The sequence below is a fragment of the Rana temporaria genome, chromosome 4 (genome assembly GCF_905171775.1).
Source record: "Rana temporaria chromosome 4, aRanTem1.1, whole genome shotgun sequence".
Taxonomy (NCBI): Eukaryota; Metazoa; Chordata; class Amphibia; order Anura; family Ranidae; genus Rana; species Rana temporaria.
The window spans coordinates 339,543,545-339,559,003 of NC_053492.1; the positions used below are offsets into that span (position 1 = coordinate 339,543,545).

Sequence of the window (15,459 nt, forward strand, 5' to 3'; positions counted from 1 at the left end):
ATCAAAAGCCGCAACTAGATGGTTGATGCAAACCATTTAACACTGACGGGTTGCTTACAGTGGTCAGATTTTATTCATATAGTTAATACCTTTATTACAAGAGGAACAATTCTGTAACTAACTGCTTTAAAAGGGTTAGCTGAACTTAAGCTTTAATTTGTTAGTCGCTTATGTAAAGTCTACTAGTTCATCTAACACTTCCCTCTCCCCAGGTTGTTGACAATGCTGCTGCCCAAGGGTGGCTATGTTGCTTCTCCATTGTTATAATGGAGGAGAGTGTGTAGCCACCCTCAGACAGAAAGTGCGTTACTGGCAGTGTTCATTTTGACGTCAAATTTCAATTTAGTCATAGTCTTTTGACTAAAATGCCATTTTAGGTTGAGTCATATGAATTGTTTAAGTCATATTTTAGTCGACTAAAATCTCCAGTGTCACAAACAAACAAAAATATTGCATTTTGACAAACAGAAGTGCAAAAAAAAAAAAAAAAAATACTTTAAAATCTATTGACTAATGGCATTGCACATGTTAACCGAATATAAAAACAAAACAGTTCTCTGTTAATAATGAAAACAAGTAACATTGAAATAAAACCAAGTTTCGTAAACAAGCATATTGTTTTTGATCACTGTTGATGTAAAATTTCGATTTAGTTTTAGTCATGGTATTTTAGTAAAAAAAAAAACTATTTTAGTTTCAGTCCTATTATAGTCATCTGAATGGAAACAGAATTTTATTTTCGTCACTTATAACATGCAGCTGAAGAAAACTGTGATACTGGCTGGTTTACCAGGTGAAAAAAGGCCAAAAAAGAAGAAAACCAATTCAACCACCACATCTAAAGATTTGCTGCAATATTAAACATTTTTGGTTTAAACCACTCAAAAAAAAAAAAAAAAAGAAATCCCACCCTTCCTCCTTTCTGCCCTTAGCTTTATTGTTCTGCCTTTTATTTACATTTTAGTTTCATCAGTCACATTTAATTATTTTTTGTACACGTTTTAAAAATCAGCTTTGCCATGATTTGCACCAGAAATGTAATTTTGGGCATTGTAAACACGCATAAAGTAAATTAAAAAGAAAACCGTGCATTTTCGTAAGACAACATTGTTAAAAGAAAGATCTTTTTGTTCGGAATATTATTGATATATGTGCTGATATATGTGCTTTAGTAGTACAGTAGGTGCACGCGATATTGTGTCAATCTCGCTCCCTTTCTCGGCGAGATTGAGCACCTACGAGCCCCATCGGAGACAGAGCCGTCATAGAAGCGACGGGAGATCCGACTTGGATTCCCGCCAATTCTACACGTGTGCGGCGTTTGTTATGAATCCTGAGGGGGAAGTCCCCGCCGGATTTTAAATAAAAATTCGGCATGGGTTCCCCCCTCAGGAGCATACCGGGCCCTTAGGTCTGTTATGGGTTGTAAGGAGAGCCCCCCTACGCCGAAAAAACGGCGTAGGGGGTCCCCCTACAATCCATACCAGACCCGTATCCAAAGCACGCTACCCGGCCGGTCAGGAAAGGAGTGGGGACGAGCGAGCGCCCCCCCCCCTCCTGAGCCGTACCAGGCTGCATGCCCTCAACATGGGGGGGTTGGGTGCTCTGGGGCAGGGGGGCGCACTGCGGGGGCCCCCCCACCCCAGAGCACCCTGTCCCCATGTTGATGAGGACAGGGCCCCTTCCCGACAACCCTGGCCGTTGGTTGTCGGGGTATGCGGGCGGGAGGCTTATCGGAATCTGGGAGCCCCCTTTAATAAGGGGGCCCCCAGATACCGGCCCCCCACCCTAAGTGAATGGATATGGGGTACATCGTACCCCTACCCATTCACCTGGAGGAAAAGTGGTAAAAACACAAATAAAAAACACAGGGTGTTAAAATATTTTATTAGTCTGCTCCGGAGGCTCCCCCTGTCTTCTTTAGCTCTTTTACCAGGGGGAGCTTCTTCTTCCGATTTCCGGGGGTCTTCTCCTGCTCTCCGGGGTCTTCACCGCTCTTCTGTGACGTCTTCTCCGCTCCGGGGGGTCTTCTTCTATGTTCGCCGCTCTCCGCTCTTGACTCGGCGCACCCCGGTTCTTCCTCCCGCTGTCCGGTGCCTTCTCCTTCTTCCGCTGTTCTGTGACGTCTTCTCCTCTTCTTCCACTGTGAGGCCTATATAAATCCGATGCAAGCCACGCACCCGCCATTGCAGCGAGAAGAGGCGACGTGTCAGCATCGGGAGAAGAGAAGAAGAGAAGACCTCACAGCACAGCGGCCTGAAGGGAGAAGTAGGAGACGTCACAGAACAGCGGAAGAAGAGAAGAAGACGTCACAGAACAGTGGAAGAAGGAGAAGGCACCGGAGAGCGGCGAACATAGAAGAAGACCCCCCGGAGCGGAGAAGACGTCACAGAAGAGCGGTGAAGACCCCGGAGAGCAGGAGAAGACCCCCGGAAATCGGAAGAAGAAGCTCCCCCTGGTAAAAGAGCTAAAGAAGACAGGGGGAGCCTCCGGAGCAGACTAATAAAATATTTTAACACCCTGTGTTTTTTATTTGTGTTTTTACCACTTTTCCTCCAGGTGAATGGGTAGGTGTACGATGTACCCCATATCCATTCACTTAGGGTGGGGGGCCGGTATCTGGGGGCCCCCTTATTAAAGGGGGCTCCCAGATTCCGATAAGCCTCCCGCCCGCATACCCCGACAACCAACGGCCAGGGTTGTCGGGAAGGGGCCCTGTCCTCATCAACATGGGGACAGGGTGCTCTGGGGTGGGGGGGCCCCGCAGTGCGCCCCCCTGCCCCATAGCACCCAACCCCCCCATGTTGAGGGCATGCAGCCTGGTACGGCTCAGGAGGGGGGGGGGCGCTCGCTCGTCCCCACTCCTTTCCTGACCGGCCGGGTAGCGTGCTTTGGATACGGGTCTGGTATGGATTGTAGGGGGACCCCCTACGCCGTTTTTTCGGCGTAGGGGGGCTCTCCTTACAACCCATAACAGACCTAAGGGCCCGGTATGCTCCTGAGGGGGGAACCCATGCCGAATTTTTATTTAAAATCCGGCGGGGACTTCCCCCTCAGGATTCATAACAAACGCCGCACACGTGTAGAATTGGCGGGAATCCAAGTCGGATCTCCCGTCGCTTCTATGACGCGCACGTTGGAATGTGCTGTCACTATTCCAGTGAGTGCGAGATGTCGGCACCATGTCGCCGAGAATCAGCGCGATGCTGTCGTGCTAAAAACACAATATCACAAACACCTACTGTATAAATAAAGTTATTGCTGAATCAGGAAGCCATATCTGAGGTGTAAAAACTGCCTTGTTCCAAAAGAAAATACTGTAGAGGAAGCGCTAATAAATGGCCAAAAGTAACAAGGCATCTGCCATTTGATTTATTTTGCCAGTTTCCTAGGACAACCTTATTTTGATGTATAAATTGATTGATATCTGGATACAGTTTACATTATGGCTTTTCCCCAGTTTGAGTTCACATACCTCTCGGAGAAGCTTATCTAGCTGGCCAATCACATGGGGAGGCGTAGTCTTTAAAAGAAAAAAAAACAGGAATACATGTTAAATAGGAAAAAACTTTTTTATGCATCCTTTAAATTTTCAGATTAAGGGTTCATTCTCAACAATGCAAACAAATGACACTTTAATGCATAGTACACTAGCAGCCAGCGCACCACAAAGCATATACTTGTGCACTGCTCCATAAAAAAAGATGATCATGTGTTAAGATCTGCTGCTGTGCGTTGGCAGCCTATTGATAATGATTGGGCTGCCCTAACATATGCAACACAATAGATCACATTCAGTGCCTTAAAACAGTATTCATACCCTTTGAAATGTTCCACATTTTGTCATGTTACAACCAAAAACCTAAACACAGAGCTCCACGTCCCTGCTCAGTTACTGGTCCATCGCGGCCGCCGGGCACGCGCACTGTGTTCCCAGTAACGCGACTGGTGCAGCGGCTTTCAATGACAGGACGTCATATGATGTCCTGTCAGAACAATAGAGTCTTCCGCCCGCCGTCATTTGACGGAGTGCGGTTGACAAGCGGTTAAACATGATGGTGGCAGCATCATGTGGGGATGCTATTCTTCAGCAGGAACAGGGAAGTTGATGGGAAGATAGACGGAGCCAAATACAGGGCAATCTTAGAAGAAAACCTGTTTGAGTCTGCAAAAGACTTGAGACTTGGGCGAAGGTTCACCTTCTAGCAGGACAACAACCCTAAACATACAGCTAGAGCTACAATGGAATGGTTTATATCAAAAGCATAGTCATGTGTTAGAATGGCCCAGTCAAAGTCCAGACCTAAATCCAATTGAGAATTTATGGCCAGACTTGAAAATTGCAGTTCACAGACGCTCTCCTTTCAATCTGACAGAACTTGAGCTATTTTGCAAAGAAGATTGAACTAAAATGTCACTCTCTAGATTCGCAAAGCTGGTAGAGACATACCCAAAAAGACCTGCAGCTGTAATTGCAGCAAAAAGGTGGTTCTACAAAGTATTGACTCAGGGGGACTAAATACAAATGCACGCCACACTTTTCAGATATTTATTTGTACAAATATTTGAAAACCATTTATTATTATTTTTTTCACTTTACAATTATGTGCCACTTTGTGTTAGTCTAGCACATAAAATCCCAAGGGGTATGAATACCTTTTCAAGGCACTATATGTGTGAATCTGCTCTTAAAGGTTTCAGACATCTACAAAAACACCTTGTCAAAGATACACATGTCAAAGAAATCAACTTTAAAATGATTCTAAAAGGCATTTAAAAACAAAACAAACATACATATATTTACCTGCTCTGTGCACAGAGTAACCCTGAGCCTCCTCTTATGGCTCCTCCCCCCTGCTGAGTGCCCACCATAGCAAGCTGCTTGCTCTGGGGCACTTGTGTGGGCTTGCTCCAGAGCCAGCTGTGTCTATTGGACACAGAGTGTGGTTGAGGCCCGCCCCCCTCTCTCCTGGCTGGCTGTGATGGACCTGGACGTGAGCAAGTTTGGGGTGGAGGAACTTGACTGGCTTGCACAGAGTCCTGGCCTCAACCCGATAGAACACTTTTGGGATGAATTAGAGCGGAGACTACGAGTCATGCTTTCTCATCCACATCAGTGCGTGACTTCACAAATGCGCTTCTGGAAGAATGGTCAAATATTCCCATAGACACACGCCTAAAACTTGTGGACAGCCTTCCCAGAAGTGTTGAAACTGTTATAGCTGCAAAGGGTGGGCCAACTCAATATTGAACCCTATAGACTGAGATGCCATTAAAGTTCATGTGCGTGTAAAGGCAGGCGCCCCAATACTTTTGTTAATATATTATAGCCCTCAAGTTTTCTACTCGCCTATTTTGCGAGTGGAAAATGAGGGCTGGCGAGGAGCTGGGCTGCCCGGGAGCAGGGAGGCGAGCACCGCCAACAATGGGAGCTGTTCTCCCAGAGAAAGAGAGGAAGAGAGGGGGGCCGGATCATCATAGCGAAAGACACGTGGAGGAAGAAAAGATCCCGCTCTGTGATCTGGGTTTGCTTGCTGTAACAGCTTACATTAAAATTGCAATCCGCGTGACGCCACACACAGTCCCACCCTTCTGACCCTGAGATTGGACCGGCGTTCTGTCTGTCACATGGCAGTGAGGAAAGGACCTGATCGCTCCATGGCAGAGCTCTGCAGCGGAGAGTGTGCTGTCTGAAACCGACCTGACACTGTCTGGAGCTTGGTGAGTAAAACTCAACTCTTTACTCCCTCTAGTGGCGGTAATAGAGAAGACATCCACTCATAAGAAAAAAAAGTCTTTAACCACTTAAGGACCGCCTCCTGCACATTTACGTCGGCAGAATGGCACGGCTGGGCACATGCACGTATAGGTACGTCCTGTGCTAGTACCCAGCCGTGGGACCTGGTCCGAAGCTCCGTGACCGCGGGACCCGATCGTCACTGGAGTCCCGCGATCGGTCCCCGGAGCTAAAGAACGGGGAGAGCTGTGTGTAAACACAGCTTCCCCGTTCTTCACTGTAGTGGCGTCATCGATTGTGTGATCCTTTTATAGGGATACACAATCGATGACGTCACACCTACAGCCACACCCCCCTACAGTTGTAAACACACATGAGGTCACACATAGCCCCATCAGCGCCCCCTGTGGTTAACTCCCAAACTGCAATTGTCATTTTCACAGTAAACAATGCATTTTAAATGCATTTTTTGCTGTGAAAATGACAATAATCCCAAAAGTGTGTCCGAAGTGTCCGCCATAATGTCGCAGTCACGAAAAAAATCGCTGATCGCCGCCATTAGTAGTATAAAAAAAATTAATAAAAATGCAATAAAACTATCCCCTATTTTGTAAACGCTATAAATTTTGCACAAACCAACCGATAAACGCGTATTGCGATTTTTTTTACCAAAAATAGGTAGAAGAATACGTATCGGCCTAAACTGAGGAAAAAAAAAAAAGTTTATATATTTTTGGGGGGTATTTATTATAGCAAAAAGTAAATATTGAATTTTTTTTCAAAACTGTCGCTCTATTTTTGGTTATAGCGCAAAAAATAAAAACCGCGGAGGTGATCAAATACCACCAAAAGAAAGCTCTATTTGTGGGAAAAAAGGACGCCAATTTTGTTTGGGAGCCACATCGCACGACCGCGCAATTGTCTGTTAAAGCGACGCAGTGCTGAATCGCAAAACCTGGCCGAGTCCTTTAGCTGCCTAAAAGTCTGGGTCTTAAGTGGTTAAGGTATATGCTTAATACTTTTTTCCTGCTTACCTTATCCCCGCCGCAGGTTTCACCCATCACGGCGGGCATGTGTGCCAACCTTCAGGGATATGGGTTCCTACTTAAAGGATGCCTCTTGCCTGGGCCTTGTAAAAGACTTTGCCAGGACTTTTAGCGTTTGTAAAAAAGCAAAAGTGCTGGACCCTAGAGCCAAGTCCTCCAAAAAGAGACATTACAGGCGACACCTCGTGTGCAAGGCCCGGATACCATCCAATTGTGGCGTAATAGTTTAAGCGTATTGGATGGACCCGAAGTATAGCTCTTTTGCCCCAGGGGCCTCTATGGCAGAGGTTCCTTTAGCACTATCCGAATCGGCAGGGGTTATATGGAAGGGAACTTGTTCTCATTGGTTGTGCCAGTGTCCAATCACCTCTGGTGACCCATACAACCCACTATGTAATGATTAGGGCTCTTTGTCCCGTGGTGTACGATAAAGAAATTCATTTTACGGACTTCTATGCAACCTCTATGTGGATTTCAAATAATGATTTATCCATCCTGTTTTTTTATAGCACTAGTAAACAGTGACAGCAACCTTATTATCAACAAAAGAAAAAACAATTAACCACACGCTAAAATGTAGTGTTATATCTGCATTGGTTTAATGCTCTCAACAGAAATCCATTTCCAATCCTCAATGTAAAAATAAAATCATTAGACCACCAATTCCTTCAAAAAAATACTCCTATCCCACATATCAAGCCATTTTATTAAGAAATCCAGTTAGTCTGCCCCTGTATCAGAGAAAATATAATTGATTGAAATGGTTCCCCGTATTTGGCAACAGAAAGTCATGTCATATCCAATAGTCTGTTTCACAATTACTGACCATGTTGACCAAATCTGTCTGGCCTTGAGATTTTTTTAAATTTTTATTATAGCACGGACAGTTTAGGCAGCACTTTACATTATATTGTACATTGTAAACTCTTCGAGTGCAGGGACCAATGTCAATCTAAGGTCTCTAACTCACATGCATTCATATACACACGCAGTTGTGCTCAAAAGTTTGCATACCCTGGTAGAAATGGTGAAATGTTGCCATTGATATTGAAAATATGACTAATCATGCCAAAAAACTGTCTTTTATTTAGGATAGTGATCACATGAAGCCATTTATTATCTCATAGTTTTTTGGATGCTTTTTAAATCATAACAACAGAAATCACCCAAATGGCCCTGATAAAAAGTGTACATAACCTGGAATGTTTGGCCTTGGTACAGACACAGAAGGTGGCCCACATTTGTGGCTTTTTAAACCACAATTAGTGTCTGTTTATAAATAGACAATGAGTTTGTTGGCTCTCACTTGAATGCACCAAGCAAACTAGACACTGAGCCATGAGGAGGTAGAAAAGAACAGTCAAAAGACCTGTGTAACAAGGTAATAAAACTTTACAAAGATGGAAAAGGATATACAAATATATCCAAAACCTTGAATATGCCAGTCAGTACTGTTCAATCACTTAAGTGGGAAATTTGCTGATCTCTTGATACCAAGCAAAGGTCAGGTAGATCAAGAAAGATTTCCGCCACAACTGCCACAGGAACTGTTCGGGATAAAAGAAAAACCCACAGGTAACCTCAGGAGAAATACAGGCTGCTCTGGAAAAAGATGGTGTGGTTATTTTTAGTCCCCTTTCACACTTAAAGGACTTGTCTCACGATTTTGTACTGCAAAATCGTATGACAAGTCATTCTCCATGATTTCCAATAAACACCATTCATACTGGCACGACTTTAAGTAGTGCCGACTTCAAAAGTAGTCCCTGCACTACTTTGGTACAACTTCCATGCGTGTTGATGTCAATAGACCTCAATGTTAAACCCTCAAGTAGCATGCAAATCGTACCTGAATAATATAGTCACGATTTCAGTACAACTTTGTAAGCACAAGCAGCTTTTTAACCCTTGTCACACCCAATCCCTTCACCATAGTAGCCCCTCTCAAGCACATTTTTCCACCACACATTCACTTCCTGATTATTCCCTCAGGAACAATGTGCTCCAAACAGGTAAAAAAAAAAAAAGAGACGTCGATAATGAGCAAATCATTCGATTTATCTGTGAGTGCCCAGCTATTTATGATTTGTGTGACCCAAACTACAAAGACAAGAAAAACTACAAAGACAATATCCCACTGACCACCAATGAAGGGGACATTCTTCCCACTGACCACCAATGAAGGGGACATTCTTCCCACTAACCACCAATGAAGGGAAAATGCTCCCACTGACCACCAATGTAAGAAGCATCCTTCCCACTGACCACCAATGAAGGGGACATTCTTCCCACTGACCACAAATGTAAGAAGCATTCTTCCCACTGACCACCAATGTAAGGGACATCCTTCCCACTGACCACCAATGTAAGGAGCATTCTTCTCACCGACCACCAATGTAAGGAGCATTCTTCCCACTGACCACCAATGTAAGGAGCATTCTTCCCACTGACCACCAATGTAAGGGACATCCTTCCCACTGACCACCAATGTTAGGAGCATTCTTCTCAATGACACCAATGTAAGAAGCATTCTTCTCACTGACCACCAATGTAAGGAGCATTCTTCCCACTGACCACCAATGTAAGGAGCATTCTTCCCACTGACCACCAATGTAAGAAGCATTCTTCTCACTGACCACCAATGTAAGGAGCATTCTTCCCACTGACCGCCAATGTAAGGGACATCCTTTCCACTGACCGCCAATGTAAGGAGCATTCTTCTCACTGACCACCAATGTAAGAAGCATTCTTCTCACTGACCACCAATGTAAGGAGCATTCTTCCCACTAACCACCAGTGTAAGGGACATCCTTTCCACTGACCGCCAATGTAAGGAGCATTCTTCCCACTGACCACCAATGTAAGGAGCATTCTTCCCACTGACCACCAATGTATGGGACATTCTTCTCACTGATCACCAATGTAAGGGACATCCTTCCCACTGACCACCAATGTAAGGGACATTCTTCTCACTGACCACCCATGTAAGGAGCATTCTTCCCACTGACCACCAATGTAAGGAGCATTCTTCTCACTGACCACCAATGTAAGGGACATCCTTCCCACTGACCACCAATGTAAGGAGCATTCTTCCCACTGACCACCAATGTAAGGAGCATTCTTCTCATTCTTCATTATAGAGGACCCAAAATTGACCCCTATCTTCACGATTGGCAATGATGGGATGTACCCAATATCGACGTCTTCTCCGCCTCCGCTTCTCCTCCTCTTATTCCCCGTGCACTGCTACTGCCGCAGCAGCAATGACAACTGCGGTGGCAGGAAAAGGAATTGCCTCACACCATGTATGTTTTTATTGGTTAATGCCAAAGTTGTGGCAAAGTCGAAGTTGTACTGATCCAAAATCGTGGCCGCAAAATCGCACGACTTTGAAGTCGTATAAATGTGAAAGGGGCTTAAGGCGGTTTGGTTGTTTTTAAGGAGCACAATACGATGATACTCGAACAAAAAAGAGCTGCATGGTCAAGTTGCCAGAAAGAAGCCTTTATTGCACAAGTTCCAAAAAAAGCATGGGTACAATATGCCCAGCACCCCCTTGACATGCCTCATCGGCTGTTTTGTGGAACTGGCACAGTAAAGGTTTCCTTCTGGCAGCTCAACCATGCAGCTCTTTTTTGTTCAAGTATCGTTGAATTGTGGTCCTTAAAAACAACCAAACCGTCTTTTTGGAGAGCAGCCTATATTTCTCCTGTGGTTACCTGTGGGGGTTTCTTTCTGAGCAATTCTTCCGCCAGTTGTGGCTGCAATCTTTCTTGGTCTACCTGACCATGGCTTGGTATCAAAAGAGCCCCTAATTTTCCACTTCTTAAGTGATTAAACAGCACTGACTGGCATATTCAAGGCTTTGGCTATCTTTTTGTATATCCACTTCCATCTTTGCAAAGTTTTATTACCTTGTTATGCAGTGTCTAGCCTGCTTTGTGCATCCATGTGCAAGCTAACAAACTCATTGACTATTTATACACAGACACTAATTGTGCTTTAGAAAGCCACAAATGTGGGAAATTAACCTTTTATTGCCATTTTAACCTGTGTGTGTGCCACCTTCTGTGTCTGTACCAAGGACAAATTTTCCAGGGTATGTAAACTTTTTATCAGGGCCATTTGGGTGATTTCTGTTCTCATTAGGATTTAAAAAGGATCCAATAAACTATGTGATAATAAATGGCTTCATGTGATTGCTATCCTTAAATAAAAGACAGTTTTTTGGCATGATTAGTCATATTTTTGTAGCGGCCTGCTACTTTTTTAGCTGGCGCTGCGTTAAATTTAGAGGGTAGTCTGAGAGTTAGTTAACTTAGACTGTATGATTTTTCACTAAATTTGGGCCTCTGTTCCAGCCATGGCTGTACTGTGAGTGACCACTACTGTTGTCTGGGGTGTCGTTAACATCCCAGGTCAAGGGTGGCAGCAGTCAGGTCAAGGTGTTTTGGGTGTTCCCCTTTGGCAGCCAATTAGAGGAAGTTGATCGTCCCAATGTGCATGCTGGGGAGGAGTACTTAAGGGACAGACGTCACTAGTCCGGGGTCGTTGTCGATCCTGGGTCTGTCGTCCCACCACCCCCCGTGTGTGGCCCTCATGGCCGGTGTGGGGGGGCGTGTTCAACTGTTCCTGGCTCCGGGACCACGTTGGTCCAGGGTTGTAATCTACTAAGTAGGCCCGGTAGTCAGACTGGGTCTACGCTTGTAGAGTGTTCCTGCGCTGTCTGTCCTGAGGGAGGAAGCCACTCGAAGAACCTGTCTTGGAAAGCACCGAGGTTGGTATCTCAGGAGAGGCCTTGGAACTCCATCGAAGGATGCACTATTACTGGAAGGCTGAATGATGATCGCCTGTCAGTTCTAGAACAAGTTCTTCAGGGGAGATCCGGGTGCTTAATCCTGTGCTGAGAGGATTTTAAAACCGAATATACCTCCATATTTGGGAAGGTCTGTGGCAGAGACTCTACCAAATTTCCGTGTGACACTCTGGCTGCTAGGTTAGTGAGAGAGGCCTATCCAGGTGCACAATACCTGCTCTGGCTAGAGTGGCGACGAAAGCTGCATTGCTGGAAGCAGGAGTGTTTCCGAATAGAAGTCATACACCTGAACCTATTACCCTTCCACCTCTTCACTTATTTTATTCTTTTACCAAGTTTGACAAATACAGCAAAGAAAAAGAAGTCTAAAAAGTGTGGACATTGAACTTTTTCTCAACTCTCATCTGATAACCTAGACGGCGGGGAAATAGAGGTAACATGCTGCCCAAAACAAGCCAGCAGCTCCTCCGGGGGTAATGCAACATTTTCTATATAAATGCCAAAAGTATGCAAACTTTTGAGCACAACTGTACTTGGGCCAATTTAGAAGGAGACGATTAACCTACCAGCATGTCTCTGGCTTGTAGAAGGAAACCGGAGTACCCAGAAGAAACCCACACGGGATCAATTGTGGGTGAATGATTGTGTATATGGGATTGTATGATTTTTTTTTTATTATTGATTGAACTAGACCCGACTATGTAACATGCAAACTCCAGGTAGGCAGTGGTGTAGTTGGAAATCAAACTGAATCTGGTGCTTCCCAGCAGAAGTGCTAACCAATTAGCCACTGGGCTGCCCAAGATGAAATAATCATGTCCAGTTCAGAAGAAACAAGGGATCAATTTACTAAAGGCAAATAGACTATGCCATTTGCAAGTGCAGTAGCACTAATTTTAATGTGAAGTTGCACTTTGTAAAGGAAAAAAAAAAAAAAAAAAAAACAGCATTTTTGCTTGCACGTGATTGGATGATGGAAATCAGCAGAGCTGACCACATCCACCAAGCTCTGGGGAAAATGAGTGCAGCTGCACTTGAAAAAGTGCACAGTCCACTTGCCTTTAATAAATCAATCCCACTGTTTTTGGCATCATTACAAATATACCATTGAGAGCCCTATACATATACATACACACACAATACCATTTATGGAGTAGCAATTTTTATTTCCTAGTCCATAAGTTACAAAACAAACACAATGTTTGTAGTTACTACTGAGACCAAGTCAATGCAATTGTGACATGACAGATTTACATTCCTATACCCTTGCTCCATTCACACCCACAAATAATTACTACATGTAGTCTCTAAAAACAACACTACCTGTAGTATTGGGAAATACTCCTGTATCATATACATATGGATGTCTCATAACCAAGAGTACACCAAACTTTTCAAACACTTGTTGCCAGCATACTAAAAGTAAAAAAAAAGTCTAAAGCCTTGTACACGCGATCAAATTTTCGGACGAACGGTTGTCCGTTTTTTGTTGTTGTTACATAATAATAATAATAATAATAATAATAATAATAATAATAATAACGTACAATCACATATACCCAATTCTATACCCACAGTTGATCCAGAGGAAGGCAAAAAACCCCAGCAAAGCATGATCCAATTTGCTACAGCAGGGGAAAAAATTCCTTTCTCATCCCCCGAGGGGCAATCGGATATTCCCCGGATCAACTTTACCTATAAATGTTAGTGCCCAGTTATAATATGTACATTTAGGAAACAATCCAGGCCTTTCTTAAAGCACTTTACTGAGCTGGCCAGAACTATCTCTGGAGGGAGTCTATTGCACATTTTCACAGCTCTTACTGTGAAGAAACCTTTCCATATTTGGAGGTGAAATCTCTTTTCCTCTAGACGTAAAGAGTGCCCCTTGTCCTCAGTGTTGACCGTAAAGTGAATAACTCAATACCAAGTTCACTATATGGACCCTTTATATATTTGTACATATATTTATATCCCCCCTTAATCTCATCAAGAGTTAATAAATTCAGTTCTTCTAATCTTTCCTCATAGCTGAGCTCCTCCATACCTCTTATCAGTTTGGTTGCTCTTCTCTGCACTTTCTGCAGTTCCCCAATATCCTTCTTGAGAACTGGAGCCCAAAACTGAACTCTGTATGCTAGTCTCATGTCGAAAGTGAAGAGGCTACTCACCATACGAAAATTTTCGTACGACAGAATTTAACTTCAGAAATGACGTAATGTGTTAAATAGTTTTGTATGTGTTCTTTAGTTTCTGAGTATGCATAGTCTTGCTTTTACAATTTTCACATCCGCCAAAAATGTTATAGTCTGCACATCCAGCTTTTGTCGTACGAAAAATCGAAATCAGCTATCAAAAGCACCAAACTAATGATGCGAAAATTGGCAGATCGTTCGGAGGATGAAATTTGACTTCCGATTTTCTTATTGTGTGTACGGGCCTTAAAGCAGTGACATGCTTGTATTTTGACTCCTTTCCTATCCCACCTCAAAAATGTGGTCAAACCAAAGACAGTGGAATGCAAGAATGTGCTTTCAATCCAACCAGTATGCCAAGGCACATACTTTCTGAGCATGTCACACAACAATCAAATCACAACTAATGTTTTGCAGGAATTTCAGCCCCTATCAGGCTACTGTCTGTATGGCCACTAAAAATATTTTATTTGCTTAAAGTTGTAATTAACGCTGCCATACTAGTACTGTTATGAAAGACTGTTGCTATGTTGGGTAAAAAAAAAATAAAGAAAAAAAAGTCTACACAAAGCTGTAAATACTCCACTGGAGTAGCACTTGGCTGTCCCACATGTAAGAAACATTATTTTGTGAAGTCTGCAGATAAACCAACACTTCTAAGTGTATTGATTTCCTGCACAGAGCTCAATGGTTCCACCTGATGACCTCCATGTCGCTTTATTGGAGTATAAACAAAAAATACAAGAAAATCTGCAGCCATTACGCTGCTTTCACACTGTGGCGTCGGGTCCGTTAGCGGTAAAGCGGCGCTCATTTTAGTGGTGTTTACCGCTGTTTAAGCTGTACTTTTCGGCCAGTAGCGGGGAGCTTCTAAACCTCCAAGTGCCAACAGACCCACCGCTTCAGTGTGAAAGCAGCCCAATGGCTGCAGATGCCCTGTCAGGTTTTCTTGTATTTTTTTGTATACTCCAATAAAGTAGTCAGAGGTACAGTAGCTAGCTATACAAGTCTGGGTCCATAGAGAATGAAGGATGTTGCCGGAAAAAAGGTTAAAACCGCCCATGTTGCGGCGCTCCCGAAGTGCTTTACAGGCTGTTCTGAAGCGTTGCCAATTCATTCCAATGGGCAGGGATGGTGTAGGAGCGCTGTATACAGCACTTCTACACCGCCCCAAAGATGCTGCTTGCAGAACCCCCTCCACAAGTGCACAGTGTGAAATTTGTATAGCATTGCCAAATATGGGCTACAGCATACATTGTAATACATAGTTGGTATAAGGCCGTACACACGAGCCGAATATCGGGCGACATTTGGCCTGTGTGTTCGGCAGCTGGTCCCAAAAAAGCCAAAAAAAGTCCCCATGTCAGAACACAATAGCTCAGCAGGGAGATGAGATCACTATACTAAAATCTTATACTAACATCGTATCAATACAGCGGCTTTTCCAGAGCTCTTGTTGAACAAAATAAAAAAGTAGCAGTGTGTACTATGCTTAATAGTCAGGCATGTTGCTTTTTGAGGATAAATATTTTCCATGATATTCAGATGGTTATATACATAGGGATGGGCCAAACCCCCCCGGGTGATTTGCGAACAGGCAAAAAAATGTATTCGAATGGGCAAACACCGTTAAAGTCTATGGGACACGAAAATGAAAAATTAAAG

The 15,459-nt window shown here is 43.8% G+C and overlaps 1 protein-coding gene across 1 annotated transcript in view; it reads right to left on the bottom strand.

Moving 5' to 3' along the window:
- Positions 1 to 15,459, bottom strand: part of SLC30A6 (solute carrier family 30 member 6) — a 123,198-nt gene that overhangs the window by 12,949 nt on the left and 94,790 nt on the right. Inside the window, exon 12 of the mRNA XM_040350761.1 lies at positions 3,476 to 3,523. Coding sequence (XP_040206695.1) covers positions 3,476 to 3,523 — 48 coding nt within the window. The remainder of the gene's footprint in view (positions 1 to 3,475; positions 3,524 to 15,459) is intronic.